This window comes from Monopterus albus, unplaced genomic scaffold (genome assembly GCF_001952655.1).
Source record: "Monopterus albus unplaced genomic scaffold, M_albus_1.0 scaffold2.1, whole genome shotgun sequence".
In the NCBI taxonomy this organism is placed as follows: Eukaryota; Metazoa; Chordata; class Actinopteri; order Synbranchiformes; family Synbranchidae; genus Monopterus; species Monopterus albus.
The window spans coordinates 259944-287039 of NW_018127882.1; the positions used below are offsets into that span (position 1 = coordinate 259944).

The 27096-nt window shown below is 41.4% G+C and overlaps 1 protein-coding gene across 4 annotated transcripts in view; it reads left to right on the forward strand.

Moving 5' to 3' along the window:
* Window positions 1-27096, forward strand: part of unc5a (unc-5 netrin receptor A) — a 132346-nt gene that overhangs the window by 74357 nt on the left and 30893 nt on the right. For 2 of the 4 annotated variants that reach the window (XM_020595479.1, XM_020595488.1), the window contains exons 3-6: window positions 17502-17645; window positions 19308-19411; window positions 20593-20773; window positions 24199-24366. In XM_020595479.1, coding sequence (XP_020451135.1) covers window positions 17502-17645; window positions 19308-19411; window positions 20593-20773; window positions 24199-24366 — 597 coding nt within the window. The remainder of the gene's footprint in view (window positions 1-17501; window positions 17646-19307; window positions 19412-20592; window positions 20774-24198; window positions 24367-27096) is intronic. The other 2 variants (XM_020595497.1, XM_020595507.1) reach the window with 1 other exon arrangement.

Below are 27096 nucleotides of genomic sequence, written 5' to 3' on the forward strand. Positions count from 1 at the left end.
GTTGATGGAAATGATTTTGATCCATGCATCACATTGTCACCTCTGCGGCAGACCCTCTCAGGTGGAAAATGCAGGCATTTCACATTGCTATTTCAATAAGCATCAGCAACTGCCTTATAAAGATGGGTGAAGATTATATTTTCTTTGTTGATTGAACCGGATATTGACGAGGCTTCTACAGTGAAAACAGAAGATGGTCGGATGCTACATACAGTGGGTACGGAAAGTATTCAGACCCCTTTAAATTTTTTTACTCTTTGTTATATTGCAGCCATATGCTAAAATCATTTAAGTTCATTTTTTTCCTCATTAATGTACACACAGCACCCCATATTGACAGAAAAACACAGAATGTTTGACATTTTTGCAGATTTATTAAAAAAGAAAAACTGAAATATCACATGGTCATAAGTATTCAGACCCTTTGCTGTGACACTCGTATATTTAACTTAGGTGCTGTCCATTTCTTCTGATCATCCCAGAGATGGTTCTACACCTTCATTTGAGTCCAGCTGTGTTTGATTATACTGATTGGACGTGATTAGGAAAAGCCACACACCTGTCTATATAAGACCCTACAGCTCACAGTGCATGTCAGAGCAAATGAGAATCATGAAGTCAAAGGAACTGCCTGAAGAGCTCAGAGACAGAATTGTGGCAAGGCACAGATCTGGCCAAGGTTACAAAAAAATTTCTGCTGCACTTAAGGTTCCTAAGAGCACAGTGGCCTCCATAATCCTTAAATGGAAGACGTTTAGGACGACCAGAACCCTTCCTAGAGCTGGCCATCCGGCCAAACTGAGCTATCGGGGGAGAAGAGCCTCGGTGAGAGAGGTACAGAAGAACCCAAAGATGACTGTGGCTGAGCTCCAGAGATGCAGTCGGGAGATGGGAGAAAGTTGTAGAAAGTCAAAGAAAGTCAACCATCACTGCAGCCCTCCACCAGTCGGGGCTTTATGGAAGAGTGGCCCGACGGAAGCCTCTCCTCAGTGCAAGACACATGAAAGCCTGCATGGAGTTTGCTAAAAAACACCTGAAGGACTCCAAGATGGTGAGAAATAAGATTCTCTGGTCTGATGAGACCAAGATAGAACTTTTTGGCCTTAATTCTAAGCGGTATGTGTGGAGAAAACCAGGCACTGCTCATCACCTGTCCAATACAGTCCCAACAGTGAAGCATGGTGGTGGCAGCATCATGCTATGGGGGTGTTTTTCAGCTGCAGGGACAGGACGACTGGTTGCAATCGAGGGAAGGATGAATGCGGCCAAGTACAGGGATATCCTGGACGAAAACCTTCTCCAGAGTGCTCAGGACCTCAGACGGGGCCGAAGGTTCACCTTCCAACAAGACAATGACCCTAAGCACACAGCTAAAATAACGAAGGAGTGGCTTCACAACAACTCCATGACTGTTCTTGAATGGCCCAGCCAGAGCCCTGACTTAAACCCAATTGAGCATCTCTGGAGAGACCTGAAAATGGCTGTCCACCAACGTTTACCATCCAACCTGACAGAACTGGAGAGGATCTGCAAGGAGGAATGGCAGAGGATCCCCAAATGCAGGTGTGAAAAACTTGTTGCATCATTCCCAAAAAGACTCATGGCTGTATTAGCTCAAAAGGGTGCTTCTACTAAATACTGAGCAAAGGGTCTGAATACTTATGACCATGTGATATTTCAGTTTTTCTTTTTTAATAAATCTGCAAAAATGTCAAACATTCTGTGTTTTTCTGTCAATATGGGGTGCTGTGTGTACATTGAGGAAAAAAATGAACTTAAATGATTTTAGCATATGGCTGCAATATAACAAAGAGTGAAAAATTTAAGGGGGTCTGAATACTTTCCGTACCCACTGTTTCTGCCTTGTACTTTAAGAGTTTACACTGGAATCATGTGCTATTAATAAACTCTTTAATTTTCCTTTATATATACATAGAATTTCAAACCCCTGTAATGGAATATAGAGTATAACCCCCGTCCTTTAATCCCCAGGTTTATCAGCACCGGCTCCCATCATCTAACAATCCCCTGACATCTAAATATCACACATGACGTAGTCAGTAAATCTTTTAAAATCATTCATCACTTTCTGAATAGAACTAATAATGTTACAGCGCCACAGGGCTAAGCAAACCAGCGAGGATCCATTTGTGTAAAATATGTATTTTCTGATTGACTAGATCCTGGATTGTAATGCAATGACATATTTAATTTCTGAATTTGAAGGGGGATAAGCTAGGCTTAGCTGAAATGATCTGCAACCTTTCTTTTAATCCCTCAATACTTATCCATGGTATTATAGCAGCCAATCACTTCTCTCGCACCAACTTTCGCATCCTTCTGTTCCTCTGTTGCACATTTTTCTCCCTCTCTTCCTCGGTGTCCTGTATAGGTCAACAGCACTGATGCAGATAAAAACCTTTACCTTTACCGGAGATGTTGAGAAGGTCCCAGCACATGAAGGACGTCTAGTGAAATGTGAAAGTAGCGAGCAGCTCGGTGTCATTTTGTTGTCAACGTTTAGGTGAATTCAGGACAGAGTCTTCTTAAAGGTGCTGTGGCCACACACCAGTGATTAAACATTATCTTTAATGGAATATTGAAAAACAGTCCTCCTGCAATTTAAGCAAAAACCGATAGGCCCATGGGCCAGGATCTAATGAACAGAAGGAAGTGGGAGAATCAGAAGGGGAAGAGGACAATATAGTCCTAAATGAGCAAAATGGCCTTGTACCACCTGCTGCGCATCGATCAGTAGCCAAGGGGACTAATTGATAATGCATTATTAGCTGCTTCCCCATAATGGGACTTGTATTTCATCCTGTCCTTGATTGCAGGACGGAGAGGGAAGGATTTGGTGATGAAGCACCGAAAAACAGATGGCAAGGTGAATTGTTCCCGCGACACATCTGCCAACGTGTTCTATTAGGCTTCTCAGGCAGGTCAGGCCGGTGTCTCCGTCTGTGTGTGTGGAGGCAGACCTTTCTCAAAGCAGCACACCTCAGAGCAAGAAGGGAGTCAAAGTGGATTAATTGAAGTCTGTGTTTGTCTGGCCTTGAGACAACTGCAAGTGTGTTTTGAGCAGTGGGACTAGAGTGAGGCAGACAGAATTAAAAACCAACCAGCTGTGCTGATTGATCTCACAGATAGACTCATTCAAAGGCCACACTTTTTGGTGTTTCTGTGTGTAAGTTGTATTCTGGATTTATTTATTTATTTTTTTTTTTATTGTTGAAATTTGGAGTATGTTCGGTCTGTTTCATTGAAGTCAGTCTCGACGTGCAGGTAATAATGAATTTCAAAACTAACTGCAATTAGTGGAACAAAAGTGGGGAAAAAAATGATAATTACCATTTGTCAAACAACAGCGCTGGTGTTCCAGTCTCCCACGCGCACAGGCTTTGTCCTCTCACCAAAACGTATCCCGCATCATCCGTGTTCTTTGATTTCTCTAAAGTAATTTTGTATTTGTCAGTCTCACAAAAAGCTGTGCCCTTGCTGGAAGTTGGAATGCTTTCAGCAGTCCCAGTGGTTTTCTTTCACAATAGCTCCTCTGATTTATTTACCACATCTAGTAAAAACAGGCATGTTATCAGTACAGTCCTCTAAGCCTTCATGAGTAGTTTGTGTTTACACTGTATGCAAAGGCATGCACAAGAAAAGTGTTACAAAATCTGCATCATCATGTTGCATTGATCGTAACAATATAGCAACATAACAATAAGCACTGGTTCTTTTCTGCTACATAATTGACAGTATTTCAGCTTTGCAGAATAAGTGATGAGAGTTTCTCAGTGCTCAAGTAAAATCCATTTTAAAACCAATTTCAAAGGCTTGGCCCTCAACTGAAACATTTGCTTGGATCTCTATATGCGTGCATTTTTTTTTTTTTTTTGCCCTAACTGACACATCTTAATAAAATGTGGTCTGTATGCTGCAATGAAATGCAGCACATGCTTTACTCAGACCGCTTGTACTGCTCTTGTGCTGAGCAAATAGAGGCCAAAGTTGCCAGTGTGACTGGATTTCACAATGTGCCTCAAAATGTGCTGTTTTCACACGGTGGGATTCAGAAAGGAAGCGAGAAGATCCGGTAAACGTCCTCCCTGCTGTGCTGTTTTTGATTATAGGCTTGAACTTAGGCTAGGGACTTGGATTTTTTTTTTCTCATTTTATATTTTTTACTGTAATGTAATTTTATCTTTCAACTTACCTTCATATCCTCTGGAAATGAAAGACGTGAGTGTTGTGCTGACAGAGGGAAGACAGAGTGGGAGTTTGTGGTGTCAATCAACACCTGCTCTGCTCAAATTCGTTTAAAAATAGTGGAGCTGGGAGGTGCAGTGAGGGGCTGACAGCTAAATAGTCCATGGAGATTTTTGATAGGCAGAGGAACTCAGTGGCTGACAGTTAATGCTTTGTGTGTTTGGCCTGGAGGAGACTTTCAGTATAGGTATTTTACACACTCCTCAAACAAACATCAACTCACTGTTTGCCTTTTAAAACTAGGAGCTGCAGGGTGTCCTGGGTATGGGATGGTGGCAGCACAGTAAAGCGTATTCTATACAGTCAGGGAAGAAGAATAGCTTCAATCTCCTTATGAAGTGCTGTATGAAATATAGAAAGAAGCACGGAAAATGCTCTTTGCAAGTGTCACAAATAAGAGAGAATATGCAGGTGAGTTGCTGCTTTTATAACTCAAGGCAACTAAACCTGTGTAGTCTGAGTTGTACATTCAGAATTTATTTGTAAATGCTCTACAAAGTCTCGAGAGCAGTTTGAGTCAGGTGAGTACAAAACGGGCACAAGTGTCTGCCTCACATTTCAGTGAATAAACACCCAAGTCATCAGTCATCAGCATATTCCTGCCACGTAACACCCCTGGATTCGCTATTGCAAAAACCTCATCATCATCACAAAAGAAGACTATGCTGAGGCAATGCCACGTGTGCAAGGAAACCTTTACATCACAGTGCATGTTCAGTGAAGCGGCCGCCGCCTCGCTCTGGTGGCCGTCAGCAGGGTCTGGAGGACATTATGGGATTCAGATTAATAATTCATTCATTCTCATTGTTTTAGACCATGTGTTTGTTTTCTTTCAAAAGATCTCACAGCAGCATGTACAGTTTTTAAACACTTCATAGACTAAATGGACTAATTAATGGAGAAAATAATCAGCATAGCAGCAGATAATGAAAATAATCATTAGTTGGAGCCCTACTTGGGATTTCATAACCATTTAAATCATTACTTCAGAATATTTGTTTGTTCCAGTTAAGCAGTTTTCTGCATATGTAGTATCCCACAGGTGTGTACAATAACACAACACCTGCTACCTCCAGTACCAAACTGTGATCAGGGGTCTGCTGTGTATTTTCACTTTTTCTCAATTTTCATCATCAAGTTATTTATAAAGTCCACAATCCTCTGCCTTGCATCTATACTATTAATAATTAAAATAGCCACATTTGAACAAAGAAATTAATATTTAAAGGCTCAATCCATGTTCAGTCTGCAGCACTTCATCCCCTCATGCGTCACATTATAGTTGATTCTGAGCTCAACAATATGGTCTGTGTTGGAAAGTGAACCATGTAAACTCATCACCATGTGACCACTGGGGCGAGCAGGGGATTTAAGGAGATTACAGACTGAGGCTGTGGACATTTTACAGGTATTATTCTTACCATGGCCTTCCCAATCTCTAGACTTAAATATCACTGAAAACCTGTGGATCGATTTGAAGAGGGCTGTACGTAGCAGACAACTAAGTAATCTGGTAGACTTGGAACAAGTATGCCATGGAGAAGTGGGCTAAAATTACACCTGAAAGGATACAAACGCTGCTCAGAAGGAGCCCAGAGAGGTTGGAGGAGGTTAGGGAGGACATACACAGTATTAGAGAACACTTCATAAAGGGGGATACAAACTTTTGCACTGATATGAGGTTCATTATTTTACCATAACTTTCTTTTTATACACTGTCTGACCATTTTTGTTACTACTTCTGATGAAGGAACATTTGCACTAGTTGAATGGGTATTAAATATTAACTTGATGAGGACAAAATTCTTTGTTTTACTCTTTTTTTCCATTTCAAAGTAAGGTGATGCCAACTTTTTCACTTAATCTAAGGATTACCTGTGCAAGACATTATCACTAGACATTCATCAGAAGATTGTTTTCCTACTTGGCAGGTGTTGAAATGACACATTACTAGGCTTCTGGTTAAATCACAGTTAGAAAATTTATTTATATGGCAGTTGTGTTTAAGATAGATAGATGCCAGCATCAGTAGATCTTGTTTAATTAGAAGGCTAATTGATGCTAATTTAAATCACACATTTACAAACATAGTTTATTTGGCATACTGTAAGTTACAGTATGTGTCATTAGCCACAAATACAATGTGTTGAGACAACAAATGGAAACTTTAGCATGTCAAAGAACTTAAAAAATGGAAAATATTGTATTGAGTTTTGTGGAAAGACTTTTGTAACCTCTGTGTTATCCCTGGCTGTTTACTGAATGCTGTTTGTTTCTGGATATTTACATTCACCCACACACCTTCACTGAATTACCAAAACCCTTTGCCTTCTAACTCGCACAGCACTGTCGGCTAAAGGGCCCAAGAGGGACCGACCGATTGTGAGGAGGGAGGGGAAAACTCTAATGCAATTTGTATGGTGCAGAGCGCTCAGCAACCAGATGGGATCCGGGCTGACTTACCTCAAGCAGCTTTCCTTATTTACTTCAGCGCCCAAGGCCATGTCAGGCAGAGAGAGACATGTTAGCTCGAGCAAATTATCACGGCTTTCATGTGGGTAACGTTGTATCAGATCCTCCCACTCTGCAGAACGTAATGGAAGCAGAAGTGCACAAGGGCCTTCACCTCTGACACGTTCTGATTCGAAGTAGCACAAGGTGTGTGTAGGAGATAAAGGAGCAGGTCCCAGTCACTCCCATCCTGTAGACTGTGGCATTTTAGAACATTCTGCTCTTGCCAGTCATCAGGGTCAGGACGTTGGATGTAGAGTAATTATAATGGGGGCACTTTGGTACGGGTGCTGTGGTAAAACACAGCACTGCCTCTGTGTGTGCTATTAAGAAAAGATTAGGCAAACTAATTATGGAGGGACAATGTAAAGGGAAAAATCATTGCTTTGAATTAATGTTCATTTGATGAAATCACTTGTGGCTTTTGTGTGGTAGCTGGCGACCAGATATAAATGTGCAGTAGATAAATGGAAATGTAAGTTTAATGTATGCCGACGATGTCTGCGCTCTGTGACACGGAAAAGCTGTTCTGAAGTTGTTTTTTTTTACATCAATTCATTATCACGTTCCAAACCTGTGAACACCTGCACAACAAAAAACACAATTTGAGCATCGTTTATGTACACTATGTATTGTTGTGACATCCTGTGTGCACTTAGCGTGGTATTGTGTCACTGAAAGATGTGGCAGTGAAATGTCTTGTAGAGTGAAGATCTTGCTCCCCTGGGGCATTCAAAGTGTCTGCATCATTATTCATTATTACTACTGTCCTCAAACGATTTTCATTCAGTCGCTCATCCCCTCACGTTATGGCTGTGCAGATCTGAGGTCTGAATGAACTGACTGTTAATCCTTGTATGGTCTTCTCTGCTGGTGATACAAAGTGATACTGTGCCTAGGTCTTAGGCCACCATTTGTTTTGCTGTTTTAGCAAGGTTGTAATGAAAATGTATATTTATTTCTCAGTCTTTTTATTGAGATGTAGCCAGAAACACACAAGAAACATCATTTTCAGAACAAACTGGCTTCTACAGTCCAAAGTCAGTATTTAGTGTGTCCTCCCTTTGCTCTTAGCACAGCTTGAATTCTTCTGGGAAACTGTTGAAGTCTTGAAACCATGACAGACCCTCCACCATGTTTCACTGAAGGCTATGAGGTCTCATTCCTCCACCTCCCTCCAACTCTTCTTCTCACATACTGTCGGCCACTGGACCTGAACATTTCAAACTTTGATTCATCACTTCATAAGACTCTTTTCCACTGATCTTTACTCCAGTCTTTGTGAGCTTTTGCATATCTCAGCCTTTTCTCCCTGTCTCCCTTCTGAAAAAGTGGCTTCTTGGCTGCTGCTCATGATCAAGCTTCTTCAGACTTTGGAAGGACCAACTTGGCCTCCAGACGAAGCTGCCAGATGCTGAGCCAGGTCCTTGCTGGATTTCCTCCGCCCTCTCTTGAAGAAACACTGAGAAACTTCTCATCAGATTCTGACAGTGTTCTTGGTCTTCCACTCCTGTTTCTGTGTTTTCTGACATTTTTGTGTTTTTTAATACTGTGTACACATTTCCTGTATTTTCTAATTGTATTCTGATAAATACATACAGTATAATCATCATAACATTGCTAAAACAATTAATCTAATGGTGGTCTAATATTTTTGCACAGTACTGTATTTTATCTACATTAATCTGATTAAGCTATCTGGGTTTGGCTCTCAAAGATCATTCCCAGGATGCAGGGCCCCTACAGGAAGTTACCAGGAGAAAACATCATTCCCAACATCTTTCAGTTTCCAGTTTTCACAGGGGATCATGCTTTTTGTTTGTTTGTTTTTTGGTTCATTAATTTTTGTTTGAGACCCTCAAGTAAGCCTGATGACTTTATCTTTTTTTTAAAACATACTTTGTCAATTGGTAGACATATCCATTAATTACATTTTTTGAATAGTTTTTGTAATTATCAACTGTCAACATGATAGATTTAACATTAATCTATATTTGTTGAAATTATCGCATCATTTTTCAGATTTTATAATATATTTTTATGAAGTTACAGAAATAATTGGTTAAGTCAGGGGTGATCCTGCTAATTATACCAGACAGTTCAAATGTTGTCATGTCATAAAATAGCCATTACTAGTCATTATCATTCTTATACACATGGTTACGGAGATGCCTCCCGCACCTCCCAGTCCTGATAGATGGGGTAATTAGGTGATCTCTAGTAGCTGTAGAAATTATGACACAAGCAAAAAGGAAATAAGGTGACGTACAAGACCAGTCAGAAATTTGGACATACTTTCCCATTGAATTGAATGGTAAAGTGTCCAGATTTGGTGTATAAAGAGCGAGGAAGTTGGTTGTAGGACAGATGGGTCACAAAACACTAGCCCTTCCCATAGGAGAGAAGTGTTTGACTACAGTGTGAAATGTTTTTTGATTGGTGAGGTTTATGGCATGATAACCTGGTTGAACCTCTTAGGTGGAGGGAGCGACCTTCTGAGCTATAAATATTGATTATTCAGCAATAACATGTGTGAACACTGACTACTCTGATTACTGGGGGTTGTTAAACCTTTGCTCAAAACATGTCACATGTAACAGAAACAATTAGGCTTTTGGTAAAATTTTACATTTTCTGATAAATGTTTATACATTTCTGGCAGAGAGTTGTGGTTTGGTATAAATGACAGGGTGGCAGCTTTTTCAGAGTGGTCTTGTTCTAATTAGCTCAGTTTGTTGAGTTTATTTATAAACACTCACTTCAGTACTGATGCCTGCAACCTATTCCAACTAAAGTTGGGATGGTTGCATTTCAGGGCCAGTAATGAGGTAAAACAATGAACTGATGATTCCGTTTGGAACAGGTGATGTCAACAGGTGACAAGTGGCATCCAGGAAAGGCCGAGCCCTTTAAGAGCACAGATGGGCCGAGGACCGCCAGTTTGACAACATAGGTTTGAGAAAATTATTGAAATGTTTAAAAACAATGTTCCTCAAAGAAGGAAGTTGGATATGTCATCTAATCTGGAGGGATTTCAGTGCGTAAAGGGCACAAGTCTAAGCTGGATGACCATGGTCTCTGATCCCTCAGAAGCCACTGCATCAAGAACCGTCACTCTTCTATAAGCAATATAACCACATGGGCTCAGGATTACTTTGGCAGACCCATGTCAGGCAGTACATTATGTAGTTACATCCATAAATGCTGCCTAAAACTGTACTGTGCCAAAAGGAAGCCCTATGTCAACAGTGTCCAGAGGTGCAGCCAACTGCTCTGGGCTCTGAGGCATCTGGGACGGACCATTGCACAGTGAAAACGTGTACTGTGGTCAGATGAATCAGTGCTTAAGGTCTTTTTTTTTTTTTTAGAAGGAATGGACACTGTGTGCTCCGAACAAAAGACGAAAAGGACCATCCAGACTGTTACCAGCAACAAGTCCAAAAGCCAATGTCTGTCATGGTCTGGGGTTGTGTCAGTGCCCTTAGCAATGGTAGCTTACACTTCTGTGATGGCTCCATTAATGCTGAAAACTACAGAGAGATGTTGGAGCCACATACTGTATGCTGCCATCAAGATGACATCTCTTCCAGGGACGCCCACACATATTTCAACAAGACAATGCAAAACCTCATACTGCACATTACCAAGGCCTGACTGTGGAGGAAAAGGGTGTGAGTACTGGACTGGTCTCCCTGCAGCCCTGACCTGTCCCCGACAGAGAATGTGTGGCACATTTTGAAATGCAAAATGTGTCAGTGAAGACCCGGGACTGTTGTGCACCTAAAGAATTGTTTGCAGGGAGAATGGGACAAAATGACACCTGACACATTTAATCACTTGGTGTCCTCAGTCCCTAAACGTCTTTTAAGTGTTGTGAAAAGGAACAGCAACATCACACTGTGGTAAATGCTTTACTGTCCCAACTTCTTTTTGGAATGCGTTGCCGGTATCAGAACTAAATTGAATGTTTATTTTGAACAGAGAATAAAATTGATTAGGTATCACATCAAATCATGTGCTGCTGTATTGTTTCCAATGTAATACAGGACACAGATGATTTGCAAAGCGCTATTTTCAGTTTTAAGTTAGATTTTACATATCGTCCCAACCTTTTCTGATTTGGGCTTGTAGAAACATCTGAACATACAGTACACCATCTGATCTTACTCTATAAACTATAATCACTGCCGAATAGTTCTTTCCAAAAAAAAACTTTGATTATTTGGAAATAAACTGGATTTTACAGACCCATAAAATAAAGCATTAGGTTTTCTGTTTGTGTTTGAATGGAGCTTACTGATGTTTTTTTAATACAATCCGAAGACGATCACTCAGCCAAAAAACTGTTGAGCAATCTGATCCACTTCTACTATATCATACTGCAAATTACAACTTTATTTTTATTTTCTTTATTCCTCAATAAAAAGCTTGTTAAATACAAAATGTTTTTTTTTCCATTTTCCACAATTTTTTTCTTTTGTCCTGCACCATTTACTCTTCTCACCCTGCTGTCAAGGCTCCACCTGAGTCTCCTTGGAGTGGCAGTGAACTGAACCTGACCGGAATGATTGGAGCGTTACCTGCTCATGTGTTTGTCAGCCATGAATAATCTGGAATGACGTTCAGAGCATCAGCCAGGGCCTTGCAGCATGTATTCATTGTGGAAAATGGACAACTCAATCAAAAGAAGCTCTTGAAAAGCTGGTCATAACCGGAGGCAAATCCTTGACCCAAAATACTGTCCTAACAACTCGAATCAAAACCTCACCGACACCCCTGAATGAGAGCCCAGACTAGTGTGTTCCCTCTGAACTCAGGGCTTCTTTTTGCCTGCCCCTCTTTCTCCTGTTCTCATCTCTTTTGCCATTTTGATAGAGCCATGCTTCACCCAGAAGGCCACATTATCCTTGTTTGGAGACAGACCATCTGCCATTCTTAGCTCTCCCTGTCAGGTAACATGGGCCACTCATCACCACAGTGCTTTACATGGTAATGAAAGTAGTAAAGACTTGATGATAAAGCAGTTATGTCCTTGCTTTTGTGACCTGGGGTTAACTTTGGGTTATTTTCACAGGTTGTTATATATCCATGCTTTTAGCAAGCTGTTTAGTGTTTGGGTTTTTTTTTTTGTTTTTTTTTTTTTTGGAAAACCTGGCTTGGGTTCAGGGTTTTTTTTTGTGACCTGGGGTTAACTTTGGGTTATTTTCACAGGTTGTTATATATCCATACTTTTAGCAAGCTGTTTAGTGTTTGGTTTTTTTTTTTGTTTTTTTTTTTTTTTTTGGACAACCTGGCTTGGTGTCAGGATTTCTTTCATGTAGAAGAGGTAAAGTAATAGGTCTGAGGAAGAGTGTATTGTTGGTGTCTTGAAAAGAGGCTCTGGACTCTAGTGGTGCTGGTGATGACACTGATGTCACCCAGTACAAAGAAGAACTGCGGGAGGAAATGAAACACTTAGACCCTGCTTTTGACTGGTTGCCAAATTGTGCAGACAGTGTATTCTTAAAAGTGTTCATCTGTGATGTCTCTGCTCAACCACTGTGATCTTTCTCCCTTGAAATGGTACATTCCCCTGATGTAGAGTCACCCAACCCTAATCCTCCTATATCCACTGATGAATCCCAGACACACAAACACTAGGGATGCTGTCTAATTGAATTTCTTTGGTCACAATGAACACACACTCAGGACCTGAAAGTTCCAGTTCTTGCCTTTGATAAGCAAATGACCCCTTTGGAATTGAGGTCACAGCCCGAGAAAACAAGAGCGAGGGAGAGAAAAATAAAGTTCCGCGCTCAGACAAGCCCAATATCGACTCACCTGGGATTGAGTCCAATGATGTTTACCCTGTGTGTGTTGAGCCTGTGTGTTGGCTCAGGTGAGATTCATCATACACACACACACACACACACACACCTACAGAGAAAGATGTCTGTCCTCTTGTCTCACACACTTCTTCCCTATTGTTAAGTGTTACTGCTTGAATGGAGTGCATGTGTAAATAATCTTGTCTCTCAGAATAAAATAGTACAGTAAAGGTTAGTGCAGTGTGTGTGTATGTGTGTGTACCGCATCTTAGTGGATTTAGTCATAGCTTGCATTGCAGTACACTGCCAGAAGACTTTTGCAGCAAGCTCCATCATATAATAGCAAGGTCAGTTTATTCAGAAACTCAGCCACTCATGTGTCTGTGTCTCATCCAATGTTTTAATTTCTTCCTTTTCATGATGACCACAGTCATGAGGCAGAAATGTGTGACTGCTTTGGCATCTCTAATCCTGAACCACAGTCTAGATACTTTGATGGATGCTCCTTTTAAATCCAAGCTCTGCGTGCATTGTCTGGCTTACACACAAATTGTTGATTAACAAATTTGTCGTTGGAGCCTAAATTTCACTGGAAATGAGGGGAATGTGTTACCCTCTGTTTCAAAATCTTATTCATTCCCCTGTTACAGTTTACAGAAATCTCACTTAACCTTAGCCTTAGTCTTCTTAATGTTCTCCTAAAAGATGCTATTGCTCATCGATCAAACGATAATGGACATTATACTTAGCTTATTTATTATAAAGTATCAGGTTTCTATCAAGGAAATTAAACATGACTGTAACTATGAATGATGTACTGAAACCTTGAACCCCACCCCACCCCCACAAAAATGGCCTGGTACAGAATTGTGATGGACAAGATGAACTTGGCTTACAGGGAGTCGCATCCTGTTCCCAAGGACAGGGAACAATGCAGAGAGCTATTGTGGCCTGGTTTTGCAGATAATGAAGATTAAGTAATTGGAATCAGAATGAGAATCTGCTTTATTGGCCAGGTGTGTCGGACACACCCGTAAGCTAGCACAATAATAATAAAGCAGGTTAAGTTACATACAGTAACATACCTAGTGTTCCCCTCCCTGCCTCTAAAATCAACACTACGCCCATGGAAGAAATATTGCTTTCAAACTGATGCGGTTATGATAAAATCCATCCAAACTGGTTCATCATTCACACCTACATTCACAACCGTGCTTCTGACCATAGCTTGACATTTATGGTCTTGCAGTACATTTAACCCTGCTTTATTTTGTTATGAAAGAGTGCACACAGCTTTTTTTGTAATCTCCTTTTTGTTACTATAGAAATATTACAGGATTACTATAACCTTACAGCTGATATTGATGATGCTTATTGTTGATAACTGAACACGAACAAGTTTTTTTTTGTACAACTTTCCATAAAATGACCAAGTACAATGAACAAGTGCTTAAAAATGATAAAATGTCCCTTGCTGCCAGAAGACTTTTGCAACAAGCTTCATCATACAATATAAAACTGTCTGACTTGGTAACTATCCAGTGCAAACACTGCAGAGAAGAAGATAGAAATGAGTAGAAAATATTTTTCACTTTTCCAGAAACCATGGGTAAGTATGGATGAGTAGGTTTCCCCATTGCACTCCAATAAAAACAAACTTGCTAGGGTTCCAGCTGTCTGCCCAAGATTCATACCGTGTCAGTCACATAATCACCATTTACATTTTTCACAGTCATTTCACTGAGGTTTGGGATATGAGCTCATTTATACAGTAAATGGGGTGGGGATCACACCGAAGTCTGGAGGAATCATGTCATGTTTTAATTATCATTTAACAGGAATGTTAAGTGCATGCTCAGTATCTTGCAGGAAAGGAAGTATAAATTTCATATTACTCCTTTTATTTCCTGACATCTTAGAGGCAGCTGAGCATACCATTATAAATCAATATTGGTATAATTAAGTCATAAGTGTGCCAGTGCCCTATTTCCAGAAAGACACAGCTTTGTTTGAATCGATAGTGTCATTGCTGGATCAGTCATTGCTGATTGATGTTCATAAAGTTTGTTTCACTTGCATCCCTCTCAGTGGAGCAGACTTTGAAAAACAACAGTAAATGGCATCCTGTCCAATCGTTATTAACTTCTATAAAATTACAGTCCTGTTTTGCTCACAAAGTGATGATTTATTAATTGGAAAGAAATTGGACAGAGTGACTCACAGCAGTGTTACTGGAAGGTGTCAGACACAGAAAGCAGGTAATTATGGAGACAGGAAGAGATAAGGAAACAGAATGCAATTACTCTGGCAAGCAGAGCTTCAAATTGCTCTTCCAAGGATTTCTCACCTCAGGTTCCTCTTGTTCATCCTTTGCATCTCCATACTGATCTTTATTCCTTTCACCCACTAACTGAAAGAAGAAGGAAGGATTGCATTAATCAAGTGAATTTATGCTGTAAGTAGAGCCATACAAAGCACTGGCCAAGGCTTATTGCTGAATTTCAAATGTATTCAAATATTTTTTTTTATGATTTTCCATACAAACTGCTGTGAGCTCAGTCTGAATCAGGGCCATCAGATGCTTCTGTTGTTCCTCACATCCAAGTACTTGTCAGAATTTAGGTTCATTTAACTTTAGGGTTTGAGGGCAGTTTTTCCTCCATGCCTGTCACATCATACGGCCATATGTAGCTTAAGTGTATCCAGGAAAAATGGACTCTCCTGCTACACTAGACTTAACTTCATTATGTTCTGTTTATGCTGTGACTGATATTTGGTTCAGAATCTATAGTATAAAACAACAGATGCTCTGGGGATTCTGTGTGTAGGGGATCTGAGTGTTGTCCAGCTGTATAAGGTACATACAAATGTTTTTTCTTCCTATCTTTAAAGTGAAAAGCCACATGCAGCCATGCTTTTGATTTGAAGGAAGGGGTGTATCTTCTGCTCCATTTGTTCATTCTCTGTAGTGCCCATTTTGTTACTTTAGCCATTTGTTTTAGCTTTTAGATGCGCTCTCTCTCTCTCAGCCTGTGCCGCACACTTTCTCTGCAAACAAAGACGCATCTAATGGAAGAGCTGAGACTTCAGAGAAAGGCAGAGAATAAATGAGGCTGAGTTTCGCAAAGATCCGCCCTTGTATTTCAAAATAAACATAAAGTTTGCGGGCTTTGGGTCGTCGCCCAACTTTAAGGCTGGCGGTTTGATCCCAGGTTTGTGGTCTAAATGTCGAAGAGTCCTTGTGGCAAGATGCCAAACCCCGAGTGGCCATCACCATCAGTGTGCGAATGATTGTACGACAGCTTTGCAGCCATCGGTGTGAGTGTCTGTGTGAATGGGCAAATATTGCTAAGTGCTTTGAGTGTGTAGAAAGGCACCGTATCAATAGAAGTCCATTTACCATTTCACAAAAAAATCAAAGCATTTTTGGACAGTTTTTGTCAGAATTATTAAGTCCATTATAAACAGAAATATCATGTTTTCGTCTTATTAAATTAGCCGTGAGTAAAGCACAAGCTGGAGCATGTTGGTGAAGTAGTGCCCACAGCCTGGTGGTGGTGTTGACGCTCAGAGTGATGCTTCAGGGCTGCATTCACTGCACATGCATTCACATTTAGTGTGATTACATTAAGCCAAAATCTACCAAACTGACCCTCTCAGCCACCCAGCATCATGTGGCTGCCGGCAACATGTGCCACTAGACGTTAGTCCCCGACAGCTCACGTCACCACTGGGCCAGCTTGTACCCGCACAGAACTCTGCAGATCCAGGCACAATTTGTCTCAAATTGTTAATGAAAAATTCGCTGTTTTGTTTTGAATACTCCACATCTGCTTAAGTGCTTTATGTAACTGCTGTATAGGTTTGATGGCCTTGTAGGTGCCACTTGGGCAAGTTTCATTCTAGAGCTGGAAATGATCACTGCAGACAGATCAAGTGTGTGATGGGAGTGTAAGAGTGTCACAAAGTGCTTTTATGTAAATGGAGGCTGAAGAGCGGCTCTCCACTGAGACTTGAATACACAGCACTGTATATGGTACTCTGTCAGTCTCAGCTCGGGGATGTGTCCGCTGACTTTAAAATGTTCTGCATTGATATGAAAAGTTCACTGTCACCACAAAGACCTCAAAGAAGAAAAGATGAGACTTGCAGACAAATGGAAGCTGAAGGGAAACATGGCAATCTCTTCATCAGAGTGAACGGAAAGTAGGACACATGGTAGGGATCAAGGTCGTGGCTCCATAAAAATACCTCTGGATTACAGAGCCCACATAAAAGGTCAAAGGAAAAGGAAATGAAAGATTGTTTCTCCAAACCAAAGGAGACCAGACTGACAGCACTATACTGTCTGTCTGGTTTAGCAGAATGGATTTTTTGCCTTGTTTAGAAAAGGATTGACTTTGCTTTCGTCTTGAAAAGCAATAAAGCTATTTTTGCCTTGTGTTCCAGCAGCATCGCTTATATCAACACTGTTGTGGAAACTCTGCTCCATACATTGTGAACTCTTAATGCCTCCTGGATTTAATAACGGGGAACCAGGTTGTTCAGAGTAGGTTTGTTTTTTAGAGTGTTTGTTTAGTGCTTCCTTGTTCATTCTCAACTGTTGCTGTTTTAACGCCCTCCAAATTACACTAAGGATAGCTGTGAGGCTCTCTTCTCATTTTCCTCAGTTAACAAGCACTCTGTTTATATATGATTATGGGTCTCTGCTTGTTTATTCTGCACGGCTTTTTTAAATTACTTTGCCAGTTTAGTTCACAGTACGAAATGCACTAAAGGATTCAGTTCAGCTCGTTCGCTTTCTGTCCGTTGAGAAATATTTACTGTCATTTCACTTGTCGCCATCAAGCTAATGGGGATGAACCTGTGCTCATTTAACTCCCTCGATGATCATTTTTCCCTGTGTTTTCTTTGCAGCGCTGCCAGTCATGCAGGTGACAATTGACATTACTAGACAACAGGTGGAGAAGATCTTCGGCCTTGATGAGTACTGGTGTCAGTGTGTCGCCTGGAGCACCACTGGAACCCAGAAGAGCCAAAAAGCGTACATCAGGATTGCTTGTGAGTGCTCTTTAAAATGGTCTCTGTATTGTTACAAATAACAAACACTGCCTAACAAGGTGCTTACATATTGCATGTCAGTGTGTAATAAAGGGATATTAATGAGATTTTTTTTTCCACTTTGAGTGGTTGAGGAGGGACTAACTTTCATTTAACAATTAGCCCAGAGGCCTTTATAATCTGATGCACCGCAGTGTATTGCTGTGATTACTACTGTATATAGTTAAACCATCTTCCCGAGATTCTCCTTCGAATTAAAAAAAAAAAAAAAAATACAGCTTCAGACCTTGGCAGGGACAGTGATGCATCTGCTTGAAGACAGCCTTAAAGAGGAACACTAAATTTGAGTATTCATGAGCATAGTTTTCACTGGATACAGTATATCAGAAATGATCCCTATGAATGTAACTGGCATAAAAACAGATTTGAAATTTATTACCATGTAGCACTCACAAATCTGTCTTGGGAACAGAGACGCATCCCTCGCCACAGCCTCAAAAGCTTTATTAGAAGAAGGCATTTTACATCTGAGTATTTTAAAGAATTCTGCCTATTAATTCTCACATAAATATGCCTTATTCCAGACAGAGACGAACGCAGCACCGTCTCCAAACCACCAGACATTTTGAAAACACACATTCATTATCCGGTGTTGTTTGAGTGCTCAACAAAGTCAGGTAGATGTAAGATAAGGACACACACACACACACAGGGTTTTTTTTTTTTTAAGGATGCACACGCACCGGTTCACATTCACAGTATTCACGTGCACACCCACATACACTCGCACCCATTTGAGCCTTCCAGGACTGTTATATCTCACGTCTCCTCCAGTCTCATTATATTGGCTTTAATTAAATTGAATCTTGTGAAACTCTTGGCTTGCCTTAACGTTTCAGTATGATTGGTCAGGACAGGCACAGCATCTGTTTATAGAATTCACCGGTGGCTCACAGTCGCACCCGCAGCCCTCTTGCAACACAATAACACATTGCTTCACTCTGAGTCAAAACCCAGGATGAGCACATCAGATTTGTGCCAACCCCACAGTTATTAGCAGCCTGTCTAGCTCATCAGATACACACAGGCCTGCATTTATTGTCCTCACAAGAAATAAGAATAGCCAGGTTTACGTTTGTAACCCACAGCATGTGATTATAAATACATATATAGCAGGACAGGGTGCAACAGTAAGGGTATTCAGTGAGACCTAAAGTGAAGCCCTGTGCAGTCAGCCAGGCTTGCAGGAGCTCCTGTCCAGGCACCGCAGGGCTTTGTTTTCATGTGGCTGCTCCAAGCCCTCATACAGATGGAGGCTAGAGGCTGGCGGATGCTGGAGAGAGGAAAGTGGGTGGGAGGGGAGAAGTGAGGGGTAATGCAATTGCTTTTGTTTGATGCAAGGCCCCTCTGGCAGCAGACAAGCATCTCTGAACCAGCCAGGCAGCCTGTAATAAGTAACATTGTTGGTGCCACCAATCCCCGTGTGGCCCAGGGCCCTGCTGGAGTGCAGCATGTCCAGCCAGCTAGGCCATGGGTTTACGTTTGAAGAGTGTAAATATTCAAAACATTAGCAGGCCAAGTTTAGTTGATAGAAGTAGTTCATTTAGACCTCGCAAGCTCATACAGTAGGAATATCTTAATTGGTTGTGTTTCTTCCATCAGACCTGAGAAAGAACTTTGAGGAAGAGCCGCAGGGTAAAGAGGTGGCATTGGACCAGGAGGTGTTACTGCGCTGCCATCCCCCTGAGGGAGTGCCACAAGCTGAGGTGAGACACGGATACAGAAGATATTTATAGGTCCATGTCCTAGCATCCATTTACCCTTTCCTCACCAGTAGGACAAAGAGCAAAAAACTGGCTCATGCTCAGCTCCCTGGTGTCTCTGGCTGCTCCACCAGGGAACAGACAGCCCTGTATAGATAAATTACACATCTAATTATTCCCCATTATTGATTTATTATCCCTTTTACATCTCTGAGAAGCCATGTATCACATCATCTGGTCACATCACTCAGGATAGGCTTGGAGGCTTCACTCCCCGTTTGGCATCTCTAAAGGCCTATCCATAATTAATGGGTCTATTTGCCTCACTCTCTCCCTTATTCTCTATCGCCTCTACATGCTCTGTATCTCTCATACAGTCTTGCTCTGCTCAAGTCTCTATCTCTCTCTTTCCGTGTCTCTCAGTGGTGTGTGCCTGTGTTTAGAGGACCAGACTGGGGCCAGCTGTTTTCTCGTCGCCTGCTGCATTCTCCCAGTCTCAGATAGGCACTAACTGCTCTAATAACAACACAAGAGGAGGTTAGGCCAGCAGCTAGGACAGCCCGGAGACCAGGAGCAGCAGACTAGCCAGTCACAACTCGACAGTATAGGGACAGTTTGCAAAGAAAGGGGAAGGAGGCTGCCAACCGCAGTTCAGCAGAAAAAAACACAAGAAGTCAGAAGTCACCACGGGAGAAAACAGGAATAGCACACAAGTGGAAGAAAGTCCAATTATATGCAGCATTGCAACTGGCAGTAATACAGACCACAATGCTGCTGTACTTTAGCTAACTCTCGAGACAGCACAAGGTCAAGGGAGAGCAAGAAAACAAGCAAGGCAATCGGAGAGTATGCTGGAATAGGAACAACATCAGGTTTGGCTTCTGAGAGAGGGCACAGAAACTGCACAAAGTATGATCGGTCTCTCTCTCACACCTCCAACAGCTACAAAGATATACAGCAACTACAAAATATCTGCATTACTCCCACCAAAAGAGAATAAATATTAACTCTGGTCATACATATATAGATATTAGTTCTTCTTTTTTTTTTACCTGTTTAACAAGATTACCTCACTGTTATTTTGTCCAAGGAGAAGTCTCTCATCCACAGTAGAGCTGTGCAGGAGGAAGGGACATTTACTATTGAAATACAGTGAATTTTTGACCATTGAAATGTATTTTCAGGTGGAGTGGCAGAGAAACGAGGATGTGATCGACCCAGCGAGTGACCCCAATTTTTTCATCACGGCTGTACATAATCTCGTCATCAGAAAAGCCCGGCTGGCAGACACAGGCAACTACACGTGTGTGGCGAAAAACATTGTTGCTCGTCGCAAAAGCACCTCTGCCACGGTCCTGGTGTATGGTAGGTGATAACTTCTTTTAGCAGATGTCAAAGCTCTGTCCACTAAGGCTAATGCGAGGTCTGGAGTCAACACTTCAGAGTTACAAATACAAAAATGGCTCAAACGAATCATGTTTTCTTTGCATGTTTATTCTGTTTCCCCACATTTCCACATTAACCTCTTGCATAGAAGACATCTGGTGGAACCTTTTCTATTGGGCAGTTGTATATTACTTTCAGATATGGAGTGTTACTCATATGTGGCGTGGAGACAACTTGCATTCTGTTTTTCAGCAAGCAATGAATTACACTATCATAAATAACAACATGAAGAAATAGTAGTGTATCTGCACATTAATTAACACAACTTAAATGTTACTGGCAGCCATTCTGCCAAAGCTGGCAGTCTCTTATTTCTGGGCTGCCATCTTCCTCCTCCTCTGTAGTGGATCCAATATGAGAAGAGAAATTGAATTAAGAGCAAACTGTAAATAATGACTTGGCTTGATAAGCAGACTGACCAGCAGAATGCAGAGAAACAGCATATTTTCTATCACAGAGGTTTCCTTTGGGTACTGGCACTACTACGCGTTGGATACTGTACAGTTTGGCTTATCTCACAGCTACATGCAAACAGGAGATAGAAATCACATGGGAATGCATCATGAAAGCAAACTTTGTGCATATGAGAAATGCATAATCTGGCAGAAACTATACTATGATGTAGAGTTAGAACGAGAGTGTATCATCTGTTATGTCGGTACAGAAAACAAACCATGTGCCACAAGTATACAGATTTTTGTGATGAGGTCTGCGCAATATTTTTATTGTACTACATTCATAAGATAATTTGTGGTATGTTTGTGACATTAATACATTTAAAGTACTTTGGCTTTGTTTTAAAATATTGTTTGTTCTTGTATTCAGGTTGTAGTTACTTGAGTATTTATCACCACTTAAGATTGCTGCTACACTGCCTTTCCAGCCAACAAAAGATCTCAGTGGATTTTAGGGTGTGCAGCATAAATTCAGATTCAGAAAACATGAGCAAGTGTGGAATGTAAAGGTCATGTTCAGGGAGGTTTTGGATTGTTTCTGGATGTATTCTCCCTACTATTGTTTATGCAAACATACGCATGTGGGTGAACTTTGAGTGGAGGTGATCTTTTCTACATAAAATTTTCTATGCTGCATGCAACTCATTAGGGAGAAAACACCAGCATGCATTGACTTATTGATCTACATTATATAGTGTTACTTTATAACACTACAGTTTAATGTACTTATCAAGTCTATACTCCATAATTAAAATGTCATAGTAACAAAGATAACTATATTTTAGATCTTTCTTTTATATAATAATTTAGGCGTTGAACAAACTGTAAACCATGAAGGTGGTCCAAAGGTTAGAGTAGCGCCACATGATTGTAAACGTAGTTAAAAACTTAGGTATGTACACTTTCACAGTGAACAGTTTCAAACGAAATGTGTTAATTGGCACATGCAGTCAAAATGCACATGATCATACACCTCTCCAGGCCTCCAGCATATAAGAAAACACAATGATTGTTAGTGTTGATAATGATTGATGAGTTTGTAGTTGAAAGACCTGTAGTGCAGATAAAGAAATAGCTGTGAAGCCAAGAGCAGTCACACTCCTATTGTTTGCCTTTTTTGTTTTATCAAACAATAATTTTCACTCTTATCCCCAGGAAATTGTGAACAATTTTCTGGCGTGCTTGAATGTGAAATTTCACTTCTCGTCTTCCTGCTTTGTGGTTGACAAGATGACAGCTGTATTACGATTGCACTATTAATTGAGGTTAAATCACAGTAGAGAATATCGTGTTCGAAAAAGTCCTGTTGCTGCTGTGAAGCTCTTTTCTTTTATAGTAAAAAAATCAGTTAGCAGAGAGCATCACAGTCCACCAGGCTAGTAGATCTAGCTACGTAGTTGTAGCAAGTGATAATAACAGCAACTTTTCAAGGGGGGTTCAGCAAGGGGCCAGAGATGCATTTTAACAAGGCCCGGCTGGTGTGACTGCACTCTGTGCTAAGATGTAATCAGGGGCCGAGTTGCCTGGCAATTTACCCTGCCGTGGCGGGCAATCAATCGCACAGAGAGGGCAAGGAAATTATTCAGCCACGACAGGCACAGCAGAGAGTTAGGGGAAAATTAGGAAGGGAGTATGTACAGAGAGGGAACGACAGCACTGTTGAAGTCAATAAATCAGGAATCCCGGTATCTCTTTCCTTGATACAGGAAGGAGCTGATTAGAATTAAACCAGTGTGATTTGATGTAATCAGCTGCCATGATCAAGCAATACAGCACCAACAAGAGCACTCAGAGAGCGCATGTACAGTACCTCCGCCATGTACCTCCACATGAAAAGGGCTTTTCAATGTTGAATTTAAATGGCCGTCAGATGTGGAACCCGGATCAGGTCTGGGTAAAATTTGGTTTGGTAACATTGCTGGGTAACATATGGGTGTGTCAAATTTCAAAGGATCACTTTTGACACAGATATGAATTTTAAAAATTTTGCCTTTGACCTTTAGTCAACCCAAATCTAATTACTTCTAGGGTTGGTCCCCACCTGTGTCTGTAACAAGTAGGCTGATGATCCAGCTGTTTGTCCATAATCCTGCTAACCAACACACACACGCGTGCGCGCGCAGAACCATAAACATGCTTGGCGGAGGTATTTATGTGACCATGTACAGTTAAGGTTTAGAACATGGGCAAGGGTCCAGTAAGTGGCTCTAATAAAAGGAATCCAGTGTGAAGTTTTTTTTTTTTTTTGACCTGCCTGAAATTTCTCTTAATTATAAAAGAGGAACAAAGTGCAGTGTTTTCTAAAATTCAAAGCATATTGGAGTTTGAAGAAGGACATGTAATAGTGTGACATCAGTGGATAAGGGACACAAGCTGAATTAGTGGAACAACAATATATTTGTTTTTCAGTAGTGTGCTGGCATTTCTAAGGGGTACTCATCGCTTTTTATGCATTTGTGACAATGAGCATTGGGATTTAACGTCATTTTTTTAGTGATTGTATTCTGACCCTATTATGAGTGTTTTCTAAGGATATTTAAAATGCCCACTAATTGCTGAAACTGTCATCCTCAGATATAGAGTCAAAAATGGCAGGCTGTCATGTTACGTTCTGCTCCCTGTTGAAGCCATTTTGTTACAGTTGGCTGCAATTGAAACTCACAGACAGGAAGCAGCCCCCTTGTGCTCCTGCTCTTCCATTAGTTCACTTTGCAGAGCTCAACCAAAGAGTGTAACAGCAAGTCACTATTATCTAGCACAACACACATCTTGTCCTTAGTGCATGTCGGGTAATCCTGGCTGCTCTGTCCCCCTCATCCATCCATCCCTGCCTCAAATATCTCCCACCCCACCCCTCACCCCTTCATCCCCCCGGTGCTGGCCTGACAGTCAACGGCGGCTGGTCCACGTGGACCACCTGGTCATCCTGCAGTGCTGTGTGTGGGCGTGGCTGGCAGAAGAGGAGTCGGAGCTGCACCAACCCCACGCCACTTAATGGAGGCACGTCCTGTGAGGGGCAAAACGTCCAGAAAAGTGCCTGTGTGGCCACCTGTCCAGGTAACTCCCAGGCAACCCTGTTTGTCCTGTGGCGCTTGGCTTCCTGTGGCTTCCTTTTTGCATTTTTTTGCATCTAAAAGTCATCAGTTCATATTTATTTTGGCTGCTCTTTTGCACCAGCACCTTAAGCTTTTTTTCTTAGATGTCACTGCTTCAGCTGTTTTCTGCAATTAGACAGCTTGTGCAGCAATGTCAGAGCCCATTAGTCTTCACAGTAAGGCCTCAACCTCAAAGTGATTTATTGTTATCATGCTTTCCTCACATAGCTCTTTGTCCTCTGCACTGTATGCATACCTTGCCTTTATTTCTGAGACCTTTCTGCTTTAAGAGACATGGTCCCAGCATTGGCACTGTGTTAGACCAGCTACTGCATTGGTTATTGTTTTCTGCCCAAGCTTATTTCATAACTTTGGGCGAAAAGATAAGCTGAATTATGGTGGCCTGCGTGTCATGTGTACGTGTGAGAAGTTGAAGGTGTTTCATTTTCTTGCCGATTCTCCCCTGTGAGGGCATCAGCGAGGCAGAGTGTGTCCTGCCTGATACTGAGCAACACATATCGATCCTTGGTAGACTGAGATAGAAGTCAAGCTGCTTCATTTGCAGTCCCACATTAGCCCCCCCGTCAGAGGGAGAGAGAGAGAAATGGATAGGAAAAGGAGGAGGTGTAAGGTGGGAGACAGATGGAATCAGATACAGCGTAAGAAAGGCAGGAACAAAGCCCAGAGCGTGTGAGAGAAAGGAGGAAAACCGAGAAAGAAGTTGAGAAAGCCTGAGTATGTACAGTACAAGAGTTGGCTATTTTTGTTGCCAGTGGCTCAATTTGTGGACACATAACTGGGGTGCTGCAGCTGTGCTGACCACAGGAGAACTCTCCCACGCTCGGTAAATAGCAGAAAGGGAAATCCAACACCTCTGGCAGTGGCAGCTTCTCCCTGTCTGAAACAGAGGTTATCTTCCTCAGTGAATCAGGGTGTTGTGTTACACATCTCTCATGTAAAGACATCACTAGATGTCAAATGTGAGTGTAAGTAACATTGCCCACTGGAATACAGCAGGAGGAAGACAAAGGAAACACAGAAATGCATATCCGAATGGATTTGGAATCATTAATGCTGAAGCATCTATTAATGTAATTAGAGGGGGTGGCCAGGGATATTTGACATTCCCTCATATATCGAAGCAGGATACTGACCACAAATGCACACAGAGATTGTCAGTTCAAGCCGTTGGTCCAAACACTGCCCCCTCTGTCTTTTTCTTGCCCCACAGTAAGTGTGAAATTTCAACCCAGAGGGTGCTGTGACAAATTTCATTGTGTCCTGTGAACACAGTTTGCAGAGATTTTTGGACAGAAAGAGCTCCTCTTTTTTTTTTTCTTTACTTGATGAGAGATGCTACAGCGGCATGACCTCGTTCACACCTCTATCAGCCCTGCTGTTTGGCGACAGAGGATAGTCTCTGCCTCCTTTTCTCAGTCGCTGCCCAGCTCAGACAGAACATCAGTGGCACAGACAGCTGCAGCTGTCTGCACCCAGAGAGGGTTCCCCTCAAGGCCAAAGTCCACCACGCCAAGGCCGTGGGATGATGGGCTGTTGTTTCCAATCACAAGTGGCACTGCCTCTCCATTGTGTACTCCCAGACATGCCTCTGAAGTCCCCCAGGATGAACTGACTGCTCCCATCATTTGTCACTCGGCACGCACACAGCCCAGCGATGACGGTCCCCAAATACGACTGAATCCTCACTTTGAGTCATCAAATACATGATTAGCACATGTATGAATCATCAGCCTGAATAGAAGCTCTCATAGAAGAGTCACATTCAGCAAGGGGGAACAGATGAGACCAGCCTAGCAGAAAGCAGCCGTACATTCTGGGTAACAACTTTAATTAGTACTGTGCTTATAGCCTTTGCAGGTCTAATTTACTAGATGCACAGTAGATGGTGATTTCAGGCCATTTCAGAAGAAAGCGACTTGAGAAGAATGAATTACATGGGGAGCTGTAACACAAGAGATAGACATTGTTATTTATTTAGACATGGCTGACATTTGGATTCAGAAGTAGTGTTCTTTATTTTTTTAAATCAGAGTCGTGAGAGGCATTTTTCCTCTACGGTGCCTTTGTTTTGGAGCTGCATTTTAAAAATTGCATGATTTAATGCTGGTCTCGTTTCAAGAGTTCTTTAATTAGCTAGACTAAGATTCTTTGTTGATTACCAGCTCTCTAGTGCATTCAACTTACAACATTAGATCTTTTAAATGAGTTGCAGAAAATTATTAAAAATGTTTTTTTCTTTTAGCTGCTTATGCCATGTAATTTGCTGTAGCAGTGTGTTTCTGGTTTGTCTGAATGAGTTTTGATGGCCTCTTATAATTGTTCCTCCTCCTGAAGGGATAAAGAAATGCTGTCAACTGAATGAATATTTGCTGGAAACAAATCAATTTAAATTTGCAACCAATAATATGCAAATGTTATAATTTGCCTCTGCATTAAGTCTATATAGACTGTGTATATACAGTGGGTACGGAAAGTATTCAGACCCCCTTAAATTTTTCACTCTTTGTTATATTGCAGCCATATGCTAAACTCATTTAAGTTCATTTCTTCCTCATTAATGTACACACAGCACCCCATATTGACAGAAAAACACAGAATGTTTGACATTTTTGCAGATTTATTAAAAAAGAAAAGCTGAAATATCACATGCTCATAAGTATTCAGACCCTTT